The sequence below is a fragment of the Astatotilapia calliptera genome, chromosome 14 (genome assembly GCF_900246225.1).
Source record: "Astatotilapia calliptera chromosome 14, fAstCal1.2, whole genome shotgun sequence".
In the NCBI taxonomy this organism is placed as follows: domain Eukaryota; kingdom Metazoa; phylum Chordata; class Actinopteri; order Cichliformes; family Cichlidae; genus Astatotilapia; species Astatotilapia calliptera.
Genome location: NC_039315.1, coordinates 29,919,721 through 29,945,802, shown reverse-complemented (window position 1 = coordinate 29,945,802; position 26,082 = coordinate 29,919,721). Strand labels below are relative to the sequence as shown.

The 26,082-nt window shown below is 41.4% G+C and overlaps 3 protein-coding genes and 1 long non-coding RNA gene across 5 annotated transcripts; 1 reads left to right on the top strand and 3 right to left on the bottom strand.

Moving 5' to 3' along the window:
* Window positions 1-2,998: 2,998 nt before the first annotated feature.
* bace1 (beta-secretase 1) lies at window positions 2,999-18,614 on the bottom strand. Its single transcript, XM_026192099.1, has 9 exons — window positions 17,737-18,614; window positions 10,344-10,432; window positions 10,031-10,247; window positions 8,744-8,881; window positions 8,085-8,219; window positions 7,873-7,974; window positions 7,612-7,761; window positions 4,616-4,787; window positions 2,999-4,484 (listed from the first exon to the last, which is right to left on the bottom strand). The coding sequence occupies exons 1-9, from the start codon at window positions 18,046-18,048 to the stop codon at window positions 4,246-4,248; spliced, it is 1,554 nt and encodes a 517-aa protein (XP_026047884.1). The 5' UTR covers window positions 18,049-18,614; the 3' UTR covers window positions 2,999-4,245.
* A 356-nt stretch (window positions 18,615-18,970) lies between these two features.
* On the bottom strand, window positions 18,971-23,169 carry LOC113036061 (T-box transcription factor TBX1-A-like). Its single transcript, XM_026192100.1, has 8 exons — window positions 21,959-23,169; window positions 21,689-21,863; window positions 21,476-21,577; window positions 21,117-21,288; window positions 20,737-20,892; window positions 20,523-20,590; window positions 20,093-20,202; window positions 18,971-19,759 (listed from the first exon to the last, which is right to left on the bottom strand). Exons 1-8 carry the CDS (start codon window positions 21,990-21,992, stop codon window positions 19,599-19,601), a joined length of 978 nt encoding a protein of 325 aa, XP_026047885.1. The 5' UTR covers window positions 21,993-23,169; the 3' UTR covers window positions 18,971-19,598.
* LOC113036064 (uncharacterized) lies at window positions 20,188-21,785 on the top strand. Of its 2 annotated transcripts, XR_003274418.1 has the most exons (4): window positions 20,188-20,247; window positions 21,135-21,202; window positions 21,498-21,608; window positions 21,724-21,785. It is a non-coding gene; the product is annotated as an uncharacterized LOC113036064 (long non-coding RNA). The 2 variants fall into 2 exon arrangements; XR_003274417.1 differs by lacking the exon at window positions 20,188-20,247 and having other exon boundaries at window positions 20,830-21,202.
* An 85-nt stretch (window positions 23,170-23,254) lies between the features above and the next one.
* On the bottom strand, window positions 23,255-25,349 carry apoa1b (apolipoprotein A-Ib). Its single transcript, XM_026192101.1, is given in 5 exon segments — window positions 23,255-24,228; window positions 24,404-24,548; window positions 24,661-24,712; window positions 25,256-25,321; window positions 25,323-25,349. Coding segments are annotated over 5 exon segments (876 nt in total). The 5' UTR covers window positions 25,335-25,349; the 3' UTR covers window positions 23,255-23,627.
* Between the last annotated feature and the right edge of the window lie 733 nt (window positions 25,350-26,082).

The following is a 26,082-nucleotide window of genomic DNA, read 5'->3' as shown; positions in this document are numbered from 1 at the left end:
GGATCTCAAAACTGGATTATAGATGGCAGAGAGTTGGTGTCGTAAACCACCGCCTCTGTTCAAAGATGGTCGCTCACAGTGGACATAGATGGCTTCTTTCACTCCTCTTTCAAACCATCTGTCCTCTCTGTCCAAAATGTGAACATTGGCATCCTCGAAAGAGTGTCCTTTATCCTTAAGATGCAGATGGACTGCTGAGTCTTGTCCTGTGGAGGTGGCTCTTCTATGGTGTGCCATGCACTTGTGAAGTGGCTGTTTGGTCTCTCCGATGTCGAGGTCTGAGCATTCCTCGCTGCACTGTACAGCATACACCACATTGTTAAGTTTGTGTCTTGGCATTTTGTCTTTCGGGTGAACCAGTTTCTGTCTGAGCGTGTTGCTGGGTCTGAAATACACCGGGATGTCATGCTTGGAGAAAACTCTCCTGAGTTTCTCTGATACACCGGCTACATAGGGGATGACAATGTTGTTGCGTCTGTCCTTCTTATCCTCCCTCGCTGGTGTCTGATCTTCTTTTCTGTGCCTCTTTGCTGACTTTAAAAACGCCCATTTAGGATAGCTGCAAGTTTTGAGTGCTTCCTTTACATGTGTGTGTTCCTTCTTTTTTCCTTCAGGCTTAGCTTGCCTTCAAGACTTTGAAAAGGTCTTGAAGGCCCCCCAGCGCGCCCCTGGACGCCAAAACAGTGCCAGCAGAGTGAAACTGAAAAATGGTTTGAAACCGAAAAATGGATTGAAACTGGAAAAAAAAGAAATTTGTAAGCGAAAACAAAAAAATTACAGTTTCAATTATTTGTTTTTCACTATCAATTTTTTTCAGTTTCAATACAAGAGTTTTCAGTACATTTATTTCAGTTACAATATTTTTTTTTCGGTTTCATTTCAAGGTGGCATCGTTCTGATCCCATATCTTTGGGCTTACATTGCAGGAGGGAATGTGTAAAAGCACAGAAAAAGTTCTGTACTTTTTATTGTAGATATTAGGAGAAAAACAGGAACGTTTCTGTCATTTTTGTTTCGTTTTTTAAGTTTGAAGATATCATTCTAATACGAGGTGCTTATGTAGTTACTAAATGATTACTGTTTGGTAGTTTTTTATGTTTAATTATGTTAAATGGGAGATTTCCCTAATATCCTTTGCACACAGCTCTGTCTGTGACCACAGAAGCCCCATCGACCTCTTCTGATTGCAAGGGGCAGCCAATCAGAAGAAAGTTGAGCTATAACGGTTTGTTTTAGACAATGGAAGAAATAGAGGGCCACATCAAGGCCAAGAAACATGTAGGGCTTATTTTAAATTACAAATCTTGCAAGGCTATTGCAGTTGAGTTTAATAACACACACCTATATATATATATATATATATATATATATATATATATATATATATATATATATATATATATATATATATATATATATATATATATACAGGGAGTGCAGAATTATTAGGCAAGTTGTATTTTTGAGGAATAATTTTATTATTGAACAACAACCATGTTCTCAATGAACCCAAAAATATCAAAGCTGGATGTTTTTGGAAGTAGTTTTTAGTTTGTTTTTAGTTTTAGCTATTTTAGGGGGATATCTGTGTGTGCAGGTGACTATTACTGTGCATAATTATTAGGCAACTTAACAAAAAACAAATATATACCCATTTCAATTATTTATTTTTACCAGTGACACCAATATAACATCTCCACATTCACAAATATACATTTCTGACATTCAAAAACAAGACAAAAACAAATCAGCGACCAATATAGCCACCTTTCTTTGCAAGGACACTCAAAAGCCTGCCATCCATGGATTCTGTCAGTGTTTTGATCTGTTCACCATCAACATTGCGTGCAGCAGCAACCACAGCCTCCCAGACACTGTTCAGAGAGGTGTACTGTTTTCCCTCCTTGTAAATCTCACATTTGATGATGGACCACAGGTTCTCAATGGGGTCCAGATCAGGTGAACAAGGAGGCCATGTCATTAGTTTTTCTTCTTTTATACCCTTTCTTGCCAGCCACGCTGTGGAGTACTTGGACGCGTGTGATGGAGCATTGTCCTGCATGAAAATCATGTTTTTCTTGAAGGATGCAGACTTCTTCCTGTACCACTGCTTGAAGAAGGTGTCTTCCAGAAACTGGCAGTAGGACTGGGAGTTGAGCTCGACTCCATCCTCAACCCGAAAAGGCCCCACAAGCTCATCTTTGATGATACCAGCCCAAACCAGTACTCCACCTCCACCTTGCTGGCGTCTGAGTCGGACTGGAGCTCTCTGCCCTTTACCAATCCAGCCACGGGCCCGTCCATCTGGCCCATCAAGACTCACTCTCATTTCATCAGTCCATAAAACCTTAGAAAAACCAGTCTTGAGATATTTCTTGGCCCAGTCTTGATGTTTCAGCTTGTGTGTCTTGTTCAGTGGTGGTCGTCTTTCAGCCTTTCTTACCTTGGCCATGTCTCTGAGTATTGCACACCTTGTGCTTTTGGGCACTCCAGTGATGTTGCAGCTCTGAAATATGGCCAAACTGGTGGCAAGTGGCATCTTGGCAGCTGCACGCTTGACTTTTCTCAGTTCATGGGCAGTTATTTTGCGCCTTGGTTTTTCCACACGCTTCTTGCGACCCTGTTGACTATTTTGAATGAAACGCTTGATTGTTCGATGATCACGCTTCAGAAGCTTTGCAATTTTGAGACTTCTGCATCCCTCTGCAAGATATCTCACTATTTTTGACTTTTCTGAGCCTGTCAAGTCCTTCTTTTGACCCATTTTGCCAAAGGAAAGGACGTTGCCTAATAATTATGCACACCTGATATAGGGTGTTGATGTCATTAGACCACACCCCTTCTCATTACAGAAATGCACATCACCTAATATGCTTAATTGGTAGTAGGCTTTCGAGCCTATACAGCTTGGAGTAAGACAACATGCACGAAGAGGATGATGTGGACAAAATACTCATTTGCCTAATAATTCCGCACACACACGTACATAAACAACACATTTTCCAGTTACAATTAGTATTTTATTGGTTCAACAGTGCTGCCAGCGCCTGGCAGATAAATAAACAGTTCTGAGTTGACCTATTTACACCTTGTTCGGAGACAATACAAACAGTCTCTTATAGACATACATAGTGTTCTTTAGTGTATAACATACGTTGGGCTGGTATCTTTGTCCAAGCATACATGTATGGTCCCCCTTGAAAGATGTGGTGAGTGATTCAGTTTGTGTTTGTGGAAAAAAAGCCCTATAAAGTCTTGGTTTGTTTGCTTGTCATGTGTTCTTGTTACATGTGGTAATCATCAGATGGTGCAGCAGTCATATGCAGGGATATAAGCTCTGTGTGTTTTGTGTGTGTCTGCGCAAATACATGATCTGGAATGCACAACCTTTATGTACAGTAGATAATTGAAGCCATCAATATAATAAGAAAAAGTGACATCTGCTGTGTTCAGTAGTCTCAGTTTCACACAAAGCAAAACCGATTTTTATACTTTAAATATAACGTCTGATATTTAATCAAATTAGCCACGTTATGCATACTTGTTTTGCATTGCAGGATTCATTTGCTGGCATATGTCATTTCATTGGCGCTATTATCATGTTTCCATTTTTGTTAAACCTCTCAGTACACTTCTCACTTACAGTACAGCTGCGCACATCTACAGGCATGCTCACATGTATCAGACTCGTCTCATTCACTCTAAGCCACAAACAGAACATCTATACACACACACACACACACGCACACAGTGACCAGTTCATACGTCCATATGTTTACATTATCTCCATCCAGTACTCATATCTGGCGTGATTTTCTTCATTAAAAGTGTTTTAATGTTTCTAAATGCTCTTTCCTCAAGTTCCAAATGTTAAGAGACAAACCTTTCCGAGTTACAAAACAAATCCATTGTTGTGATTTATTTATATACTATTTATAATCATTATTCTTTCATTTCACATTTTCCTGCATCTGCTCTCTATAGCCATGCTGATCTGCATAGGTAGCTCAAACAGGCAAAGTTGATGCTGATGAAAACGGCTTTTTTGTAACGGCTCTAGTTATCCTTGCAAAACACTTGAGGGCAGCAAGGCTGTCACCATTTTCTTTAGTTAACGTTAGCTGAAAAATCTTTTCAAAGCTCCTGTTTTAACAGCACCGACATTTTAAAACACTTTTTAACCACAGTCCATGTTTATCCTGCCTTTCAAGCACATGTCTTTATATGACCTCCACGTCTTCCTTTTCACTTTAGGAGCGATATGTCGTCAGCGAAGTCCCCATGTGGGTGCAGGCAGCGGGCAAAGCGCCACTGGCACACCATGAGACACAGCGGCAGCATGAAGAGAGCGCAGATGCCCGCCATGATGTAGGCGATGGTCATAAGGGTGGACTCGTCCGTCTGGGGGATGTTGTAGCCGCAGTCCTCCAGGTCGACCCCGTGGAACGGACCCTCCACGGAGGCTGTGCGGAACTCATCGTGCACTAAAAAAACAAAAAAAACAAAATAGGATTGTATGTAGTCAAGAAACAGAACAATACTACCTACATTTCTTCTGCCTCCTTCTCTTTTCTCCCATTTTTTCTCTGTCATCCCTCCATCCCCTGCTCCTCACCATGGCAGGTGCTAACAGCAAATCCGATGCGTTTCTTCTCGCGGTCAAACACCACGTAGAAGCCTTCCATGATGACGGCGCCCATCACTGTGCCGGTGCTGGACTGGGACACAGCAAACTTGTAGCAGTCCTCCTGAGCAGAGGCCACGTCTTCCACTGGACGCAAGTATTGCTGCATACAAAAGAAAAGAAAAAAAGTAGAGTCAGACACCCAGCATCAGGCATGCACAGCCCTTGTGTAATCACCATTACTTCATTCTTAAAATACACCATCATGTGAGATTTGCAAATCACTGCATGTTGTTGTTATTTACTCTTTACAAAACATCTCAGCTATTTTGTAACAGCGTTTGAGGACACGGTAAAGAAATTAAAACGATATTGTGCCTTCATGGCTAAAAGCGGGTCACCTGGCTCATTGTTAGGTGGTCGCTAGGCAACATGACGAAGTAATACATCATCCATAATTCAAAATTTTTGGATATAAATTAGATGTCATTGTCATGAAATTAAAACAATGCTATGCTTTTATAAGATGTTAGAGGTGCATAAATATTAAAAATACGGGCAACACCCAGCGCTACCCCTCAGCCTCCCAGTAGATGCACTGATGGTACCAACTACATTCTTGAGTTATCAGATTCAAAAAACATCTTAGTATGTGATATAGATAAAAGCCTTCAGGGGCCTAAGATGTACCTGTCAAGCCTGGTTGCTCAACTCCTGCATGTGTAGGAGGAATTCACAGGCAAAGAGACAGAGAGTTTGTGCATCATGCTCAGATATTGCAATGTCAGAGTGCTAGATGAAGCTGAACGAGAGATAGCAGCGATGTCTCCAGAAATCATGACAATGGTATAAAATGTAGAAAGCATTTTTTTTCTCCTGACATAAACAAAATCAATCTGCAGAAAGAAATGTCCGTGTAGAAAATAGTTCCCAAACCAAAGTGCTCACAACTAGATGGTAGTAACCAGACCGAAAAGCAGCGCACATTTCAGTGCTTTATTTCGGTGCTTTTTTTTCCTGAGATGTCATACACTTCAGATTCTAGCCAATCATTTTACGTTTCCGAGGATAGTAGGCGGGCCCAGGTACGTACGTTCTTTTAGAGCAGAGCTACAGATTAAAAATGCTCAAGGCGAAGCGGTCAAAAGTCTGGCTGTACTTTACAGCAAAAGACACAAACTCAGCAGCCTGCAACAAGTGCTTTAAGGTGATACTGTGATACTGTGCAAAGGAGGTAACACCTCAAATCTGATGAAACACCTGACACATAGAGCTTTTTTTAAAGCCGAGAAATGCACCGTATTTGATAGCTTGCTGCGAGACCTCACATCGAGCACATCTACTGCGGGTGTGGTGCCTGTTATTGGACACGGAGCAACATCCCCCAAGAACCCGAAGAGGAGAGTCCTGGCACCTAGCCCTGCCAGTGTAGCAGAAATGATGATGGATGATGACGGCAGCAGCAGCCGTTCTTCTCTGCGTGAGTAGCTTAATGTTGTCCGTGTGTAATTTACGTTGAGTACGCTAACCATGTTATTACATTAATGCACGTAAGGTGAACTAGCAAACACCGTCGTAGTTACATGCGGCTGTCTTCTTGTTTGATGGCAGATGCTCCCTTCACCCTGGCCAAAAAGGCTAAAATGACCAAAGAAAAAGTGGAAAACAGTTAAACATGAGAGGTTTTTGGACAAAGTTTGTGTTTTCCATTCTTTGAGCACCGGTTCGAGCACCGTTTAAGCACCGTTTAAATCCCTACTTACAACAAGGTTTGTGTTTTGAGTAACTTGGTTACTTTGTTTTATACAGAGACTAGAGAGCTCACTAAAATGCCCGTATCACCCTAATTTCTCATTGCACAGTTTTATTCTTAGAGCCTGTTAGAGTAGCTTTGCATAGTGGGAAATAATCCTTATTTATCTTGTACCGGGCCTTACTGAAGTGCCCTCAGCTGCCTGAAACAAGCTGTTTTAGCTTTATTTAAGTCAACCTCCTTTTCAGTGGCTGCCCCACAAAAGCTGACCGTATGATTTTTTGGCTCATACAGTTTGACTGTACATACACTAACCTCACTAACCGGACTTGTTTAATATGAACATCCTGGCTATAACGCCACACTGGACTAGTAGCAGATATTGTTTGCTGATCAGTACTGAGCTATGACCTAGAATCAATGATGTAATTGCAAAGCTGTCCACTAGAGAGCGATCATATGTTTTCATATTTAAAGGATCTTATTCAGAACAAATAACAATCAGATTACAGAGGCAGATTTTTCCAGCTCAAGTGTTCCTGTATATGCAGTTGTTATAGCAAAGTCATTCACTGTATTATACCTGCTACAGACATTCAAACAGAGGGACACAAAGTAAAATAAATAAGCTTTTAATTTTTCTGACAGTATCAAGGTCACAACCCACTCAGATATTTATTGCAGTGAACTTTTCTTTGACATCTCAAATTCTATTAATCTCGTCACCATCAAGGTCTGTCTGAGCGGCTTCCAATTTATAAAAAAACAACAAAAAAAGGACGTTGAATTACTTTTAAAACCTTTAGAAAATATATTCAAAGGACATTCAAACGTGCTCTTTTCTTTTGTCACGGTTTCTAGTTGTGCTTTCATTCCATGAGGAGTGGTACTGCATATATTGGTGTGTTTGCTCTGACCACAGTTTTTGTACTGTGCAAAGTCCAAATGAAAGTTAAAACTTTTCACTTACTGATGAATACACGGTGTCGAGACCTCATACAGTGTGCGGCATGCTAACTACATTCTTGCATAACTGCGTCTTGCACCAATGACGGAAATGAATAACATTTTTAAATGTAATCTTCTTATCAAAAGATCTTACAAAATAACATTTAATTTCACATCACCTGGAGAGAATTCAAGGTTGAGCAATACAGCTTTATGTCCCTGACCCTTCTAAAACTCCAGCTTTATAAAATTATACTCAGATCCAGAGCGAGACTGCTGTGACTACCTGCGGCAGGATGGAGATTCTGAAGGACTGGTTACGGACTTCGCTCATCAGGTAGAGGGAGATGACGGGGAAGATGTGCCAGGGCGTGGTGCCAGCCTGCCAGCACACCAGCTGCTCCCCGAGCCAGAACCCAGAGGGAAACTGCTCGGTCTGAAAAATCAGGGTCGGAAGGACATTAGTTGGTTCTCATAATCCACTCAGTACAAACCAGACGACCAGGGCGGTGATATAAACGTGATGGTACATTATAGTAGTACTGACTGAGGAGGCAGCTTCAATAGCTTTGACTGCAGCCTGGAACACTTTTCTAGGCAGTCGAAGGTTGGTAGTTCCACTGTCCACAATGCTCTTATCGTAGTTGTACTGTAGAAGACAGTGACACAGTCAGGCATATTTCAAATTTCTTACACATCCTTCATTAGTCTGTTTGTGTTTTTTTTAGCTTTCGTAGGAATCTACTTATCGAGCCTCACCTCTTTACAGTCCATGTTCAGGTCCTGTCCGTTTACCTCAATACGTACGATGATAACCTCATAGTACCACTCCCTGCGGATGGGTGTGTACCAAAGCTCTCCCACATAGAGTGATGGATCCACACCTCCAATGATCTGAAAGCAAGGGGAATAATAGAGTCCAATCCGGCCTAACACATGTGCACTAGTACCTACTCAACCCTGCTTGCCTTTGCTTGGTTTTTAGAGTTGTCCACTTATGCCCTGTCCAATCTGAGTCCATCTGAAAATGTGACGTCAGCAGACTGCATGTCACCAATTGGCTAGTCATTGGCGTCACTCGATGAACCATGAGAGCATCTTCTTCATGAAAATAAACCACCATTTTTGAAACCCGGCAACGAGGGCAATGGTTACATGAAAAACCCCACGTGGTACCTGAATCTGACAAACAGCCATATACTGAGAAGCAGGTATACCATCGCCTCAACGTCCCCCACTGTTGTCTTGTGTTTGTGTTAGATACAAATGAAGTCACAGGAGTTTCGGGCGTGTTGCTATAACGACCCATGAGCATTAGGTGGTGCTCAATTGTAATGGAAAATGACCGAAACCAAGAAGACTCGAGTCGAGTCGAGTCGAGTAGGTACGAGTGGAAAAGAGCTATAAGTGTTTCTCACCATGCTTCCGCCAACTGTAGCGCTGCCCAGGGAGTAGTTTTGTGTGAAGCCTGCACCACACAGCTGGAGAGAGAAGAGGTTGGGGACAGGAGTCTGGCGAACCAAAGAGTCAAAGAAAGGCTCCAATTTCTCATCAGGCTGGAGGGAAACACAGACAAATAAGTCCAGAATAGAACCGGGAATCAGACCATAGCTACAGATTCAATACTATCATGATATAAATGGTATATCTATACAGCAATGATTATAAAGAATAATCATCTACCACACATGACATCATCTGTGTAACCGGACCCTAAAAAAGGAAAGATGCAAAAACTATGTGTTGACTGCACTGTGGTGTTAATGTGTGTGTTCACTGTTTTCTCATTTTAATAGAGTTCAGTATTGTAATTTTTTAGGTAAATGTTTCAATAAAAATGTTAATATTTGGCACCTCTCTGTAAATAATGTTTGGGAGGATGCAATGAAATATATTGCCGGGTCAATATTTTGTCCCGTCCCAACCTGCTTTCAGTTTCTTAAATATCCTCCTCCTGACACATCAGCAGTTCTGCTGTCTAATCACATATTACTTTTCTGCAGATGTCAGTGTGGCAGTTATTATGCCAATAGGTGTAAGTGTGATACAGGATTCAAAGTCCAAGGTCTTTCCTTGGACTTTGAATCCACTTCCATGTTCTGTGGAAATTGTGCATGAAAATATGAACAAGTGAACCTAATTCAGACCACTGTCACAGCCCCAAATAATTACATATTCAAAACCCCCAAACACCTTACTGTCGCGAATAAAATTACTTACTTTTTATTGTATCATAAAGTGGGCATTTATGCCGTATGTAATAAAACTACACTGATCTTTGACATCTGAGTAACAAAATCGAATCACAGGTTTAGGTTTAAATTGAAAGAACCAAACTTTTTTCATCACCAGTTCAATAGTTTCTTGATCTTTTGCTAGATTAGTAGCATCGCTTACCCACATCTGATACTGTGCCGCTTGACAGTTTGGTCACATGCTCTCACTAATTTCCACAAGAGCTAAATATAGATGTATGATGTGATAATAAAATCTATTTTGCATGTCCTCACATTCATTTGTTCTCCTTTATAATTTCATCACATGTCACTTTTAAGTAAGTGTATTAGCAGTCGAGACATAATCTAACTTCTAGCCCTAACTTTAATATGTTAGGCTGCTCTGGATAATGGCATTTGTAAGTGTCTTGTAAAGTTTGAATTGAGATTTTCTTTTCTCATATTTTGGAAAGACAGAGTGATTCTTACCCGGGCTATATCAGCATAGGCAAGCCCCAGGATTCCCTCCCAGTTAGATCCATTGATAAAGAAGCGATCCGACTGTGTGATTGCAGCAATATTGGCGCGCAGCGTGGCGTTGGGTCCATGCGGGACTGAGACTAGGTCGGTGCCCAGCTCTCCTTCCCAGCGTCCCTGTGTGTAGGGAACGTACACACTCCTACCCAGGTCGCGGTACGAGGTGGAGCTGTTAATGAACAATGGGCAGGATTCGTTTTACTCTCCTCCAGCCTTCATAAAATGTTTCCGAACAACTTCTATATCTGACTGAGTCTCTACTCACAGCGATCGATGGTAGTATCTGCGCAGGAAAGGATGAGCAGCCGCCCCGACTGCAAAGTTACTGCTTCCAGTATCCACCAGGATATTCAACTGAATGCAGGAAAGCAGAGAGAGGGATTTATTAAACACATACCACAAGTTTGTAAAACAATATTACGTTTGCTGTCTACAATCGAAAACATCAATATTTTATAGATAGTTTAAGGTCTTACAGGCTGTTTTTGGCAAGTAATTAGCCTCATCTGTAACTGACTTTCATTTTTCACCTCAGGAATTTACTGTACACATCACTGTATTGTTGTAGTGTCCTGTGATGCTTCCTTTTGACCTGAATGTCCTTCTCTGTCCCCTCTCAGTCTCCACTCCAACCCTCCCCTCCTCTCAGGTTGCCCATTCTACTCCCCGTCTCCTCCTCTTCTGTCAGCATCTCTAATGCAAGTATCGTATTTTGCGTAGTCGGTCAAAACAGTTAGTAAAAGTATGAATGGAGCACCGCGGCAGACAGCGAGGAGAAGAGAAATAAGCCACGTCTGCCTCATGTTAATTATGTATAATACTACACGATCATTTACAACTATGCATGACTGTGTACCCCATGTTGCACAGCACCATTTCTGACTGCATTTTATTGATAAATGAGAAATTCAGAGAAAGACCGAGACTTCAGCTGAGAGCAGAGACAGAGTGGCACAGAGAAACCCAAACAGATGAACACACAGGCAGACACTGAACCAACAGCAAGCTGTTCAATAATGGATTGGCTCTTTAAATATCCAGAGAAGTGCTGGAGTCTCAAGGGCCAGCACTGAAAGCCCAGAATAAATCCTGACTGTCTATCTTACCAACACACACACACATATATACACACACAGAGACATACATATGTTCACATCACTGACATCCACCTGTACTTTCCCCAAAAACACGGTCAGCCATATTTCTGTACGCACCCTGTCCTCCTTTCTTGGAAAGAAATTTGCTGACTACACTTTATAGGTCTGAATCTTTCACACACGCATCCTGAGTCACCGAGATGTGCGCGGGGCCACACACACAAGGATCCCAAATGACGAAAGCCACTGCATCCTGACACACTGAGACCTCATGCCTCTCCCTGCACTCTCTCTATCTGTCTTCCTGTCCTCTCTGGCAGAGTGCCTGTCTGTTCCATCCATTATACACCCTTCCCCCTTCACTATGGAGGAGAAATCATTTAGCAGTTACGAGAACAGAATGCAACCTACATTCTGTTTTTGAAAGTTACTGTAAATGGATCAGGGTCATTTCCGCAACATTACTTCTAATAAATAAATGTAAAGTGTCTCCTTCGTGTCTCTATATGTGCTCATTAAAATTCAAGACCATTTGGCCAACGCTGACCAAATGATTCATCTAGTGCTCTGAGTTATAGTGCCACTCTTAATCTCTAACACATACATATCTACATCCAAAGGTTTGTATACTCTATATTTTACTTCTTGAAGTTGGCTCTGAGGATCTCCAGGGGTGTGTGACGGACAGTCAAAACAAAACAAATAAACTTGTTATGAATAATTTTTGTTTTAATAACTACCAAAATGCAATTAAAAATGCATTTTGTAAGCATTATTCACATACACATTATTATTGGCCCGGTAGCAATTCTGACATGACTGTCACCAGGGATGTCACCAGAACACATACCTGTGGTACCTTTCCATACCAAAATTCTGAGAACTTTTTTCAGTACCACAGGTACCGTAGCCAGCATTTGTAATGAATAGGAGAAAAAGTTTTGCTACTTGGATAATTGATACTAAATACTACAATCAGATTAGATACTCATTTGCAACAGTAGCATCTTCCTCTCCTCTAGCTGAGAAACAACTGCAGCTCTGCAGACCAGCACAATGCCCCTCCCCTCACTAGCAGCTGAACGTGTGAACAGCAGCACAACAAACTTTGATGAAGCATCTTAAAGATTATCACCTGTTTTTTTAATGAAGAATTTCAAGACATCAGTAAAGCATATGTTTCTTTAATACTAAAGTACTGAACAATTACCATAAATGTTAACCTGACTGGTGCACGTTAGCCATTTAACTATGAGCCACATAACCCACATTAGTTGTCCAATAACAAGGTTATTATAGTGAACTAAAACTAAACTAGTTAAAAGTAGATCTTAAAACACATTTCAGTCAACTAAAATAAAAATAAAAAGCAAAAAGTAATTTAACTGAAACAATTTTGTGAACTTGTAAAATTAATAAAAATAAAGAATAAAAAATATAGAGGCAGTATCTTAAGTTTTTGTATTTGTTAGTAAAAATGTTCTTACAACTTGCCTGATCAGTCATTGATGGATGAGACTCTGGATGTCTAAAAGACTGAGAAACAACTGCCTTCAAAAGGTTTTGCATTTCTATTGTATACTGTATATACTATATTATAAGACCTACACTGATTTTCCTAAATCTTGCATCTGCCATATGCCCTCCACATTTTAATCATTTTAAAAGATTAAAACTAATTAAACTAGATTAAACATTTTCAAACAATAAAAACTGAAATAAGACAAACCTCTTTGAAAACTGACTGGAAGTAAACAGAATTTTTAAAAAAAATGAGTAAAAATGAAAAAAAAAAAAATCTAATTACTAAATAAAAAATTATAACGATAAAACTCAGCCCTGAAGGTAGGCAGCAAATGTTTTCCCCATCTGTAATACTGTTAATAGACGGTGTTAAGATTACAGGATAACAGCTATTTGTGTTTGAAAGTCTTATGGTTCAAGTCCCTGACTTAAGTTGAGACAAGTCCACTAGCTGCCACAAATATCAGCAATGAAAATATGGTACCAAGTCACCAGAAGGAAATTAACAGGGAATTTTTCCCTTTGTGGCATCCAAAATGATAACACACATATACACTCAACAAAAATATAAACGCAACACCTTTGTTACTGCTCCCATTCTCCATGGGATGGACGTAGAGACCTAAAATTCATTCCAGATACACAATATAACCATCCCTCCCAAACAGTGGTCACAAATCAGTCCAAATGTGTGGTAGTGGGCACATCTGCTATATTGAGATAATCCATCCCACCTCACAGGTGTGCCACATCAGGATGTTGATCTGACATCATGAGTAGTGCACAGGTGTACCTCAGACTGCAAAGCACCTCTTTTTAACTTCAGTGGATATTATACATGGTTATGCTGAGGATATGTCAGCCCATTTCTACTGGAAATGCCTTTTGGTTAAACTTTCAGCAAGGAATTTGCATTTGCACTGTTACATTTTTATAAAGCTTTAATGTACATAAAAACCAGCTTCTTGTTTAAGTGAAAATAAATGGAAGGTTGTCTTTTTGCGCTAGTAATGTTGTGGAGTTGTATTTTGTCTCGCATCAATTATATCGTCGGTTATATCGTTATCGCAAATTTTCAAATATATATCGTGATAAATATTTTTGGCCATATCGCCCTGCTCTAGGCTGTACAGATTAAAAGTTTAAAGTTTTAGCACTGTTTACATTTAGTGCAACCATCTTGGATTGTTGGGGACGTTCCACAAAACATTTACAACTAGGAACGCAAAATCTCTGAATTCCAACCTGTTCGGGATTGCAGCATTAATGATATGTTACTAATGTACCTAAATATGATCTGTGCAGATGTTTCCAAAGAGCTGAAGTTGTGTTTGAGCTAGAGCTGGGCGATATGAGATTTTTACATATCACGATATGTTTTTTTTCATTTCAGGCGATAACGATATCTATCACGATATAAGCCAAATAACTATATTTGTAAGATTTAAATGTGCCGTTGCTCACAAGTAAAATGTGAAATAATCAGCAGCTTGTTTTGATTTAAATATTTATTTCCCATAATAAGTTCAACAGGGTAGATGTACTTAAGGAACATGAGACTTTTTCAGATAAATAAAGGCAAATATTGCAAACTACACAAAAGGCAGCCGCTAAAGCGTTTAAGTTTCAAAATAGAACAAATGAAACAGACTAAATTGTCAATTCCACTTAGAAACAAAATATTAATTCTAAAAATAAATCTTAGTTTGTTTTACAGAAGAACAGACAAAACTGACTAACTTTTGTCAATATCAAATAAACTGAGAACTAAAAGGAAATTCTCAATCTCTCCTTGTTGTATAGCTGAGCTTTTCAAACAGTTTTAACAGTTACTTTAGTCTGACAAAAGCCGAATGATGAATTAGCGCTTCCAGTCAGAGACTGAGGCTACGTCCACACGTACACGGGTATTTTTGAAAACGGAGATTTTCCGTTTTCGTTTTAAAAAATAATCCCGTCCACACATAAAGGCAGAAATGAAGGAAAACGCTGCTATGAACATGCCAAAGCAGCAGGTGGCGCTAGATTCCTAACCATGCAGAAATGTTGGCCAATCAGAAGTCTAGAAGCCTCGGTGGGAAAAAGTAAACAAAGCTGCGGCATAGAAGCAGAACCGAGTCGTATGTGTGGAGGGACAGTAACTGTGTGTATATGTAAGCATTTAAACACTGCAGAGAGTAGAATTAACAGTAACAGTATTGTAGAAATTCATTTCACCGAAACCAGTGTGACGCATGTATTTCCAGACTTGCTTTCGGCACAATTTACAGTGCACGCTACTGTTTTTTGTCAGACTTGAAATAGCCGAAATACCTTCACACTACGGAGCTTCTATGGCTCTTCCGTTCGACAATCTCTCCGGCATTGGAACCATCATCTGTTTTCTCTTCGGTCACGCTCGGTTGATTTTTCTAGTCGGCACACTCATTTCCTCCATTACGCGCTGGCTCCATTACCCGCTGGCTGCTTCCCAAACAAACACACGTGCGGCTTGGCACTTGTGCTGTACGTAACAAGTCACGCGACGTGACGCTGCGGCTGTGATTGGTTCGGCTCTGCGCTGCTTAATTTGGATTGGCTGACCTTTTTTTTAAATTTTTTTTTTTAAGAGGACAAGAGCGGCGAGGTCTATCGCGATAGCTTAATTTCTCTATCGAGTAAAAGTTATATCGCGATACATATCGTTATCGTTCTATCGCCCAGCTCTAGTTTGAGCTTAACAAAGTTCATTCTGTTCTGGATGTAGTTTGTACTTTCCCATCGGACTCATCCATTTGTGCAATAAAAATAATGTTTATATCCAAGCTGCAGACTCCGCCATGATCGTCTGCCAGAGAGTGATTAACTGTATTTGCCAAAAAACAACTGTCGGTATTTAACCGTTAATAGATGACTTATTGGCTTGTAATCTGTTAAACATATGTCAAACATATCTCTTGTGAGTGATGTCTCAATATTCCAAGTATCAACAAGGATTTTCCCACATTTTAATCAAAGTGTGATGACAGTGTTTAGGTTCTTTCCAAATGTTCCCAGACCTGTATATAAAAGATTAAAGCAGCTACTATGAAGTCACCCACTGAGGCTTCATAGCAAGACTTTTCCGTGTGTTTTTCCATCCCAGTGTTTTTAAACCAGAAGGGAAGAGAAAGTGGCGAAAATGATTGTGAAGCTGAAGACACCACACATCCCTGACATACCTTGATAATTTTGGGGGTTAGGGTTAGGGTGACTGTGACAATGACAATAATTTTACAGAATTAACTTAATATTTTACTCATTAAGACATTACACTAGTGACTGAGCCGATAAACTCATCAATGTTTTCTGATGTTGCAGAGCAAGAGAGACAAGGATCCCCACAGACTACACAGCTGGATGCCAAGTTTGCAACCAGAGGAGTCGCCCCCTGGTGACCTCTAAAAACATTGCAGATTTAAAGTAAGCCTTCCCTGGGTTCACTTTTCAGACTCAGAGCTACGTCCACACCACACAGATGAAAAAATCTTTGAGAATTAGAACCTTTATCTATCTTAAAAATTCCTAAAGTTAGTTAAAACACATTTTTATTTCATACCACAGAGAAATAAAGGCAGGAGAAAGAAAAATGGTGGCTACAGTTTTGACGAGCTTTCAACAAAATTGGATTTTGCCCTTAAGTGAATTCATATTGATTATCCTCAGGTCAGGGGCCATCGAGCTGGTAGTTACCAGGGTGACAGTGATTTTTTTTGGCATGATCAGGCTCAAAAGTAAAAAGACACCCTTTTGACTCATAAAGAATTTATGATAGATAACAAACTAGAAGACTGGCTTTTTAGTTAAAGTTATTTATATTACAGAAATGAAAGTAAATAAAAGTGTTCTGTGGGTGGTTACCTCACTGAGCTTCTAACACCTCTAAATTTTGGATGCTCTTTCTTACTTCCACGGCTACATATCAAAGGTCACTGTTTTTGTTTTCTTTCTATTTTTTAGAAGGTTATGTCTGCAACACAAAGATTCAGAAAATGCCAACAAACAGTCTCTGACGCATTCCTCAAATTACAATCAATATATTTTTTTGAAGACAGATTTCCTGCACGGCTTCCTATATTTCACTTAACGTCAGACTTTGGCTTCCTGCGCTGAAAGATTAGAATAATGAATAAATAACAATCACTCCAGCCACCAACACACAGTGTTGCCTGTCAGTGCTGACTGGCCTCTGCTGCCGGGGACTGATCTGCAGCAGACAGATCTCCTTCTCACCCTCTGTCTCTCTCACTGACACAGGAAGAATCAGTGGCAAAGTGACACCTCCGCTTAGCACCTTCGGCCTTCCATCTCCCACACCATCTCATTGCTTTTGTTTCCTGAAAGCTGCCTGTCTGACTTCCACGTCCTCCCTCTGTAACACACACACACTTGTTTCTCCTTCCTCTTCTTCCACTCTCAAACTCCCACTTTCTTCTCTTTGACCCTTGTCCCTCTGTTTATGTTCTTCTGTCCCTGTCACCCCACTCCATCTTTTCCTTTTTCCTCCTTCTCTTTTGGCAGATCCTCTCATTCCATCTCTCCCTCCGTGCTCGCCCTTTGTGTGCCAGCCTGTACACCGCAGCTGCACCCAGCTGGCAGTCCTCACTCTGCAGAATTAATGGTTCCATTATCTGCCCGTATCATTCAGTCCTTTCTCACACTTTCACAGGGATTCACACACGTACTCTAACAAAGACTATATATATGAGCATGTATGCTGACACACTGATGCAACACTAAGGTGACTGTGTAATACAGATAACATCACAGGGTATGTCTTGTGCTAATTGATAACCCTGGATCCAATGATAATTTCAAGCTGGTTTTGCCTGATAGGTCTGAGTACTCTTAAAGAAGGATGTTTTAAGGATAAGATATTGATTTTTTGGGTGTGCCTGGTGTTAATTACATTGATTTTCTTACAGTGGGTGTGTGTTCATTGGTTAAAAAGGTGATGAGATACACACTGAGGAGTCAGGGGACATCAAATCAATTACTCTTTGTGAATGAAACCTCTACCTTTTGCGGAGGAGAACCCACGGCCATCTCCACGTAGTATCCCTGGCCAGACTTCCCACGCAGGTTATCAATCATGTCCACGAAGCTGATACCGCCCGCTGGCGCTCCTCTCCGCCTGCGCGCAGGGCTCCTGCTCGCGGAGGCGGCAGGTGGCAGCGGCGGTGGTTGTTCGCCGCGAGCACCTTGCCGCAGTGGCACGCGGATGGCTAGAGACAGGCCCGAGGAGTTGGGGGCGGTTTGACCGCTGCTGAGCAGACATAAAGTCGTCCATATAAATATACCCGTTAACCAGCGAGGCTGTAACATGTCCATGGTGAAACCGGGTAAAAGTTTTGATTTTGTCGTGTTCAAGCCTGACTTAACGACACTCGCTTCAGTTTGACATCCAGTCCGCAGCAACCCAGGGGGAGAGCTCAGGTGGTGAGGATGCTAAGATGACGGCTAAAAGCATGATGGCAGTTAAACCACAAACACGAAGAGACGAGGTCACTCTGCGTTCACTCCTGTTTTCTTCATGTTAAATGACACGTCGAGGGGGGGATACTCATGCTACAACAACTAGCATGAGTAATAAATCAAATAGCATAAAATAAAAAATAATAATAAATCGCCCTCACAGCTGATCCAGGCAATCCTTGGTGTCACCGACGCGTAAATTACAGTCTGTGCCTCCGTGAGCCAACAAACTGCAGGCCTGCGTAGTTCCGTCCGCGCATCTTCGTGTCAAACGACATTCACCGCTGACAGGCAGGACGGTCGGCAGGCTGCCATAATCCGCATCCTTCCCCCTGCCCGACACGTTCTCTCTGTTCTCCGCCTTCAAGTCTTTCACCTCCTCCTCCTCCTCCATCTACCCCTCTGCATCCATCAGAGCTGCAAGAGCGCGAGCATCACCTCCGTCAAGTTAGCTTACATAGCCACACAATTTCCTCTAATACTTTTCAAAATAAAACAATTTACACCGATTACGCCTGCATAAGCAAAAAAGCATGAAAGGCCCACATTTTTACCCCAATGGGTTCTAAAATTAGACGGCACTGATTATTTGCAGCTCTACACATTGACGGTAACACATCACGTGTCAAACCACTGCAGAAGGCTTGGAGTATACGCCTTTCTTAAAGAGGATTTAACTTAAAACAAGGTTGTTTAAAAGGAACTGCCTGGTTTACAGTACTTTCTTTATAATTCCTTAGTTTTCAGTTTTACAACAGAAAAGGTTACACTTGGTTCCATTTAAATTAAATCGCTCTTGTTTCCTCGACATTTCTTTCTGTATAGCCTGTAATGCTTTCATATCGTCTTTTATTCTGAAGCCGCGGTATTGTAGGTCTCGCAGGTTGTTTGGAAACTGTCCCTAAGAAACATTGCATCCTGGGGAATGTAGTTTTCACCAGTACTCCCTTGCAAATCACGAGTCATCAGTTCCAATATCAGAAACACACCAAACATTCATACAAAACTTCAGGGTGCTGTTTTATTATCTCAGACAACAAACAGATGCATTACAAACGTTGCACACGATTTTATAAATATTGCTATGGAGACGAACTATAACTGCATAGATAACATAACACTATAACTGTATAACTGCGGCGTTAACACTAGACCCTACTATGTCCTTGAAGTGCTTGAATGGTATTATTCACAGTGTTTGTCATAATTCATGTAGACATTGGATTTTATGTTACACTTAATAATAATTACAATTAATGATTATAAGTATCCATTAGGCATTATTTTGTAAAATAGTTACTAAAAATGACAATGAACACAGTGTGAAGTTATCACATAATATTATATAACAGGAGGGTCCTTTTTCATTTAAAACACTTCTTTTGAACCTTGACAGATTGGTGGTCTCATGATGACCCTGCACGGTCCCAGAAGGAGGGGAGATGGAGGCAGGAGGCAGGTGCTAAAAAACTGCTCCCACCTTTCCTCTCCGTGCCTCCCATGGAGTCTTTACTGTGATGAAACAGTTCACACTGCTCCATCATCAGCGGGTCCAGGCCCTCCTGCCCTGAAGATGGAGAAGAAAAATCTTTAGAAAGGTACTGAAGAACATTTAGACCAAATCTGCTGTCTAATAAATATAAATCATTTGCCAAAAGCTTATTTAAATAATGTGGTTGTTCTTATCCAGTTTTAAAACACTGCAGGACTGGTGGGCAAATAAAGCCCCAAACAGGCTGCGTTTTTACAGTCTTTTCCTTAAATAATCCTTCTCCGTACAGTTTCATTAAGTAGGTTGAATTCAAACAGGTATCTACTAGTTAAAATTTCTTTATTCCATGAGCTAAAAAGACTTTAACCACATATAACACTGTTTTAAAAAAATGCAAAAGATACTGACTGGTTGAGGTCTTTGAGTCACAGTTTATTTGTTCTCCAGATTTGTCGATTTGAGATTCTGCTCTGCCCTCTGCTGGACACCACACTGCTAGAGGACTGGGATTACCCGCCCTACATACAAACACACACAAGAAACCATAGTGAGAAAGAGGAGAGGTAAGTGTTCACCTTAACCTCACACACAAATTAAATACATGGCAGGCAAAGGTGTTCATCCCGGACATGTATAACCTGTCATCTATGAACGTCAGTTCTTTGTATACAAAGGTCCGAGATTAGCTATCATCAAGACTTTCGCCTTATCACTATTTAACGGGTGATAAAAGTGATAAAGAAACAGTGTCATCATGTCGTGATTTCTTCTGGTCTATGGTCTAGGGACAGATATGTTTATTAAATTAGGTGAAGTGCAGGGAAAGTGTGACACTCACCAAGCCTGGGGGTCTGTAGTCCTGAAGCCCTTAGCAAATGGGTTGCTTGCAATTTTTAACTGAGTGATCTAAGAGGAGAGGTTAAAATAAATGGCATGAAAAGCAAAGAATCGCTTAATGCACACAAAAAAAATAATCAAAAATCAAACAGATAAAAACATTGTAATGTCATAATTTTTTTTTAGCTTGCATCTTGGTTCACTCAGTTCCGTACCCTGTGGTTTTGATAAGCAGTTACAGCCATGAAGCGTGTCTCAGGGAACGAGAAAGAGCAGAAGTTCTTGTATGCATTCAAGTGGCTGTTCGGCGTTGGATCTACATACACCACATGGAAGCGCGGTTGATAGCGATGCATGGAGTTCAGTATCATCTGGAAGTGGGGGGACATGAGAAAACACAAATAGCTTAGTACTTATTGTTGCACACTGCTATGATCTCTTTTTCTGGCCTTCAAAGTCTGCTCCATTGGAATCTTTTAGCGAAGCTTTGCATGATTCACAATTCAAAATAATCCTTACTACAGCTCCTCAGTTAATGTTCTGTGCGAAAAAGCCCGTTTAGCATCATAGCCCCTCATTTAAGACATTCACTAACATGTCCGTTGTCATCCAGCAGGTTGTTGGTGAGCTTTAGGCTGTCAAAGGACACAGTCTGCTTCATCCACTGGGCTCCACGGGCAGGTGAGTCTGGGTGGAAATGCATCCTGCTTGGGGCTGCGACATCTGCTCTTCCCGCCACTAACCAGGATGAGCTGTGGAATGCATATCTGACACACACACACACACACACACACACACACACACACACACACACACACACACACACAAAAGTGTAAAATGTTCAAAGCAGGACTTACAGAGCATCGATGCTTGCAGAATTGTATTCGTACAAATAACACAACTGTTAAACATCACAAATACACTAAACACAGTTATGCAGGTTGTGTTTCTGACCTGTATCTTTTGCTGTCGACAGGGATAAAATCCATGAGAAGAACATATTCGGCAGAGGGATCCATCCCAGAGATCCGTACCTGGAATGTCGGAAACATCCGCCTGCAAGTTAACAAACAGATTCTAGTGAGAGGTAGTGCAGGAAGACAAATAGGAAACATACAAGATATGATGTTTAGTAGGAGTATGCATAAATGTGAGGATTCTCATCACCTTCCTGCTTTGGTAACAATCATCTCTGTGCCCAGCTGGTCAAACTGCTGCCAAAGTGCCTGCATCTCCAGCTGAACTCTGACCCCACTGATCTGGGGGCACTTTGTGTTCGACAGTGACCCTTCGTCTGCGCAGCAGGGTAGAGACAGATCGCAGCTCTGAGACAGCTGAAGACCTGAGGAGAAGAGAGAATACAATTCTGTTCATATTTGTTGGAACAGATTCTGCCCATGAGCTTTGATGCGATAACTTGGAGTGCGAAACACTTACCATTCATAATTTCAACACCTCTTACTGATAACATAGATGGAGGTGCTATTTTGTTTTTTCCAGTCTTTTCATCCAGATCTAGTCAACACATTCACCCACAGTTTTGCAAAGCAACATGGGACTGAAAAGAACAATTTGTATTCCAGTTTTCAGGTGCTGCAGTAGATGTACATCCAGGTCTGTGGAGTGTCTGGTTGCAGTGAGAAACAAGCTGGTTTTATACACCATGAGGCTCTCACTGGGGACTTCCATGGTGGACTCATCCATTACAATATTCACGGTGCCATTGACACACACTAATCACAGATGCACTCACTTGCCGCCCTGAGAACAGTTAAGGCAAAAATGTGCGCGTGCACACACACATGTAGAACTCTCTGCTCTATTACCTATTGTTTCTTATGGCCTGGAGCAATAAGTGAAGCTCGTCCTAACCAACCTTTAGCACATTAATAACACCCTAATCGGTCCAGTGTTACAGGGTGCAGACAGATGAGGACATCATCGAGCTGCTTTTTATTATTCAGAGTATTTTCTGGGAGCAGATTTTCAACACCTTACTAATTAACGAACCGGTTACTCCTTAACACTGACCAAGGTATACATTTCTGAGGCTGGTTAGAAGCAAGACTCTGGCATGTTTAAACATCATCTCTTGTCAAGGATCCACTGATGAATGTTGTTGTTGTTTTTTTTAGATTTTGGAGAAAGTTCATCTCACAGTGTTGTTGTGCAAATCATCTTGGGTTGCATGATGACCAGACTATAAGAACTCTATGCGTGTGTGTGTGTGTGTGTGTGTGTGTGTGTGTGTGTGTGTGTGTGTGTGTGTGTGTGTGTGTGTGTGTGTGTGTAGCTCAATGGGACAGTGTTGAAGGGATCCAGCCTGGAGGGTAGCAGCACACAGCAGAAAGAATGCTTTTCTCCAATAAAGCACAAGACATAAGTTGTCAATAGACCGGTCACTGTGTGATCAAGTCATTAATCACGGCTTTTGGTGTTCACAAACAGAAATGTCTCATGTGCTATCGTACACCATTCCTAAGTACAACTGATTGTATTAATATTCTTCTCTAGCAGACCTTTCTGATCAATGATGACCTCTTAAAATGCTGTGTGTGTCTGTGTGACATAACCTTAGGGGTTCACTGAGGTCTTAAACACTCTAATGAATCTGAATATGAGCATTGATAACCCTAAAAAAGGCGTAGATGTTCAATGCTACTGTTGGGGAATTCTAGGATGAGGAAAAGTTTTACATATCATATAGGAGAGAAAAATCATTTCAGAGTAGTATAAACAGTCAGATGTTTATTGAGCTGTAATTCATCAAGGCACACTTTTCGTCAGACAAGCGTCATTACACAGGAGTTTGAGCACGTGCAATAATTCACATATGATTGCTACACAAAAAGTTGGGCACAGAATGTGAAGAATAGAGCAATTATGTGCTGAGTATCTACACGTCTGTGTGTTTGGGAGCTTGTGCTTGATCATGTATGCATGAAGTAAGCTGGGGAAGAGAGAGTCCTGCCGTTTAATTCATCAGCAAGGCTAAATTTTAGGGAAGTGGTCTGTTTGTGAAGAAAGAAGGAATCGAGAGAAATTTGGAATGGATCTAGACATGATAGGAAAGGGAGGTTAGTTATAGGAACAGGGTAGGGAGGATTTAGCTCTTGAAGGTTTCGGAAACGATTGCAAAGATTTGCTGGAGCTTTGCCTTGATGTCTTCGGTCAGAGGATGAATCTTCTCCTTCAGGGCAGTAAGGTCTTCAGTTTTGACGTTTTGTGCATGGTCGTAGGCCTGCCTCAGCTGCTCCTTGTATTCTTCAACATAGGGAGCCAACTTTTCCCTTGCTTGTTCCACGTGTGTAGCAACCCTGGCACGAATACTCTCTACAATGGGTGTCAACGCAGCCTTGGTCTCTTCCACATTGGTGCGAATCTTCTCACGCATCTCAGTCATAACGGGCTCCAGCTTTGTCTTCAGTTCTTCCATTTCAGCATTGTGCTTGGCATGGTACTCTCTGACGATGGGCTCGAGCTGGCTGCGGTATTCCGCCATGTGTCTCTCAATGACTTCCCTCAGTTGAGCACGTTTGGGTTCCAGCTCGACTCTCAGGGCCTCAATATCAGTCACAATGCTGTTACGTAAGTCAGCAGTGGCTTCAGAGACTGTGGTAAAGACGCTGTCGGTCACAGGAGAAACGGAAGCCTGCAGAGTCTTGATCTGAGTGTGCAGGCCCTCCAGGCGCTGAGCCAGGGTGGTCCTGAGAGAGAACAGAGATAGGAAAGCAAAGCCATTTTAGTTAAGCTAAGTGTACACACCAAATGTCGACTGCAAAGTGTAAAAACTGACTAAGGCAGGAAGTTAAACGAACCCCTGGCAATGCATGGACCAATTACAAAAAAGTGCGGCTGATGGACAAGAATGAGAATCTTTACTTGAGCTCTTGGTATGGAGTGTCATCAAGCTGGTCCAGGGCTTTGATGGCACCGTCCTTCGCCTGAGTCAGGTAGACATCCACAGCGGACCGGATTTGGTCCAGCTGGGAAGGTGCATCAGCCTGCAGGGAGGCAGCCTGAGAGCCTTTGGCAAGCGAAGAGGGAAAAACTTTTAAAGGGTAAAGTGGACCTGCTAAAGTTCCACCTGCATTTTAAATGATTTCCCTCAGGTTGGAAAGGGTGCGTTCAGTACTCACCGACAGCCAGGAGAAGAGTGAGAGCTAGAGCCACAAATTTCATGGTGATGGTCTAGAGCAGAAAAGCAGTTAATGATTAGGAAAGGAACATCCAACTGAATAGTGGGAATTCATTAATCCAACAGAGCTTGAATCCTGTGCCTAAAGCAGACTCAGTAGTCTTAGAAGTAAGAATGTCTTAACAGCCCAGCACATTGCTGAATTAGCCTGAATGAGTTTGCACTAAATGTATAGCAAGCTATTAAAGGAACTTGTAATCTGAGTAGATTACAGAGGATGATTAAGGAGATCAGACCTAAGCTGCTACATAATCCTGTTTCAGCTTTTGCTGTAAAACACGGTCATAGAATTAGCAGGAGACGCTCTTGGTGGAGAAGCACTGCTGCAAAATTACCTCAGGCTAAAGAGAACAACCCCAAAGTTATATCTAATAAAATAAAAAATACAAAAAGTCAGAATTAAGAATTTTACTTCCAGCAATTTCTTTTTTTTCCCCTTTGTTTATCAACTTAGTTCTAACAAAAAGTTCCCCTACACTTAGTCCTCTCCGGCTTCCAATTCTGTTCTGCGAGTACCGCAAAGTTGCTTCTCTTACCTGGTGGAGTTCTGGACGAGACTGAACAACTTCAGCGGGGGCAGACTTTTTATAGTCCCTTGGTGGGGGACGAGTCCATGTGGAGAAGGGGGAGGGTGGAGGTGTGAGGTCTGTGTGTCTCCGTGGAGGTGGACCTCAGCCCCCTGTTATCTCCATCAGCAGGAGGACTGGGGTGACAGTTCAATGGTCATCTAGTGGGAGGAGATCAGTCTGCACACACGCATCGACGCACACCATTAACACACAAATATACATTATCAGTATCATATGCGTATCGGTGAATCAGTCCTCCCCGTTTACCAGTTTTTTCTTTCTCTCTTTAAAAAAAAAAAAAAAACTCCGTCTGCTTCTTCTGGGACATCTGTCAGCACCTTTTTCTGCTTCACGAGGACTTTTTCTCATTTGTCTTGTGACCAAATTGTTGCAGAAAAACATGAAAGGCTGACAAGAACAAAGTAAAAATGCCAGTTCAGTGTGAAGACTGAGCCAGGAAGATTGTGAAATTAGAAAGGAAGTGCGAATATTATTATGGGTGTAAAGGGTGACACGAGAGGAGAGCTTGATTGGGCTGGTGGGAAGGTGGGAGGGGGGTGAAAATGAGGACAAGGGTTGAAAATATTACCTGGGTAAACACATTTCCCAGCAGTCTCTTGTATTTTTCTACATTTTTCACATTCAGTTCACACCAGGTTCTGTAATGGGGAAAGCCACATCCTTCACAGTCCAACTCCTTTCTAAAAAAGCTGCCAGGGTAAACAGACACGAGTAAACAGAAGACAGTGACTTGATGCAATCAGCTCAGAAATGCAGTCATATTAAATCTAAAG

Excerpts from the sequence above, each read along its gene's own strand:
- bace1 (XM_026192099.1), bottom strand. The coding sequence starts at position 18,048 with ATGGACATGTTACAGCCTCGCTGGTTAACGGGTATATTTATATGGACG. Across the intron at positions 7,975-8,084 it reads TGAACATGGACTGTAAAGAG|TACAACTACGATAAGAGCAT; the intron begins GTGAGGCTCGAT and ends TGTCTTCTACAG. Across the intron at positions 4,788-7,611 it reads GAATCTCCATCCTGCCGCAG|CAATACTTGCGTCCAGTGGA; the intron begins GTAGTCACAGCA and ends TTTTGTATGCAG.
- LOC113036061 (XM_026192100.1), bottom strand. The coding sequence starts at position 21,992 with ATGTTATCAGTAAGAGGTGTTGAAATTATGAATG. Across the intron at positions 21,289-21,475 it reads GTCGACAGCAAAAGATACAG|ATATGCATTCCACAGCTCAT; the intron begins GTCAGAAACACA and ends TGTGTGTGTCAG. Across the intron at positions 20,591-20,736 it reads CTGCTTATCAAAACCACAGG|ATCACTCAGTTAAAAATTGC; the intron begins GTACGGAACTGA and ends CTCTCCTCTTAG.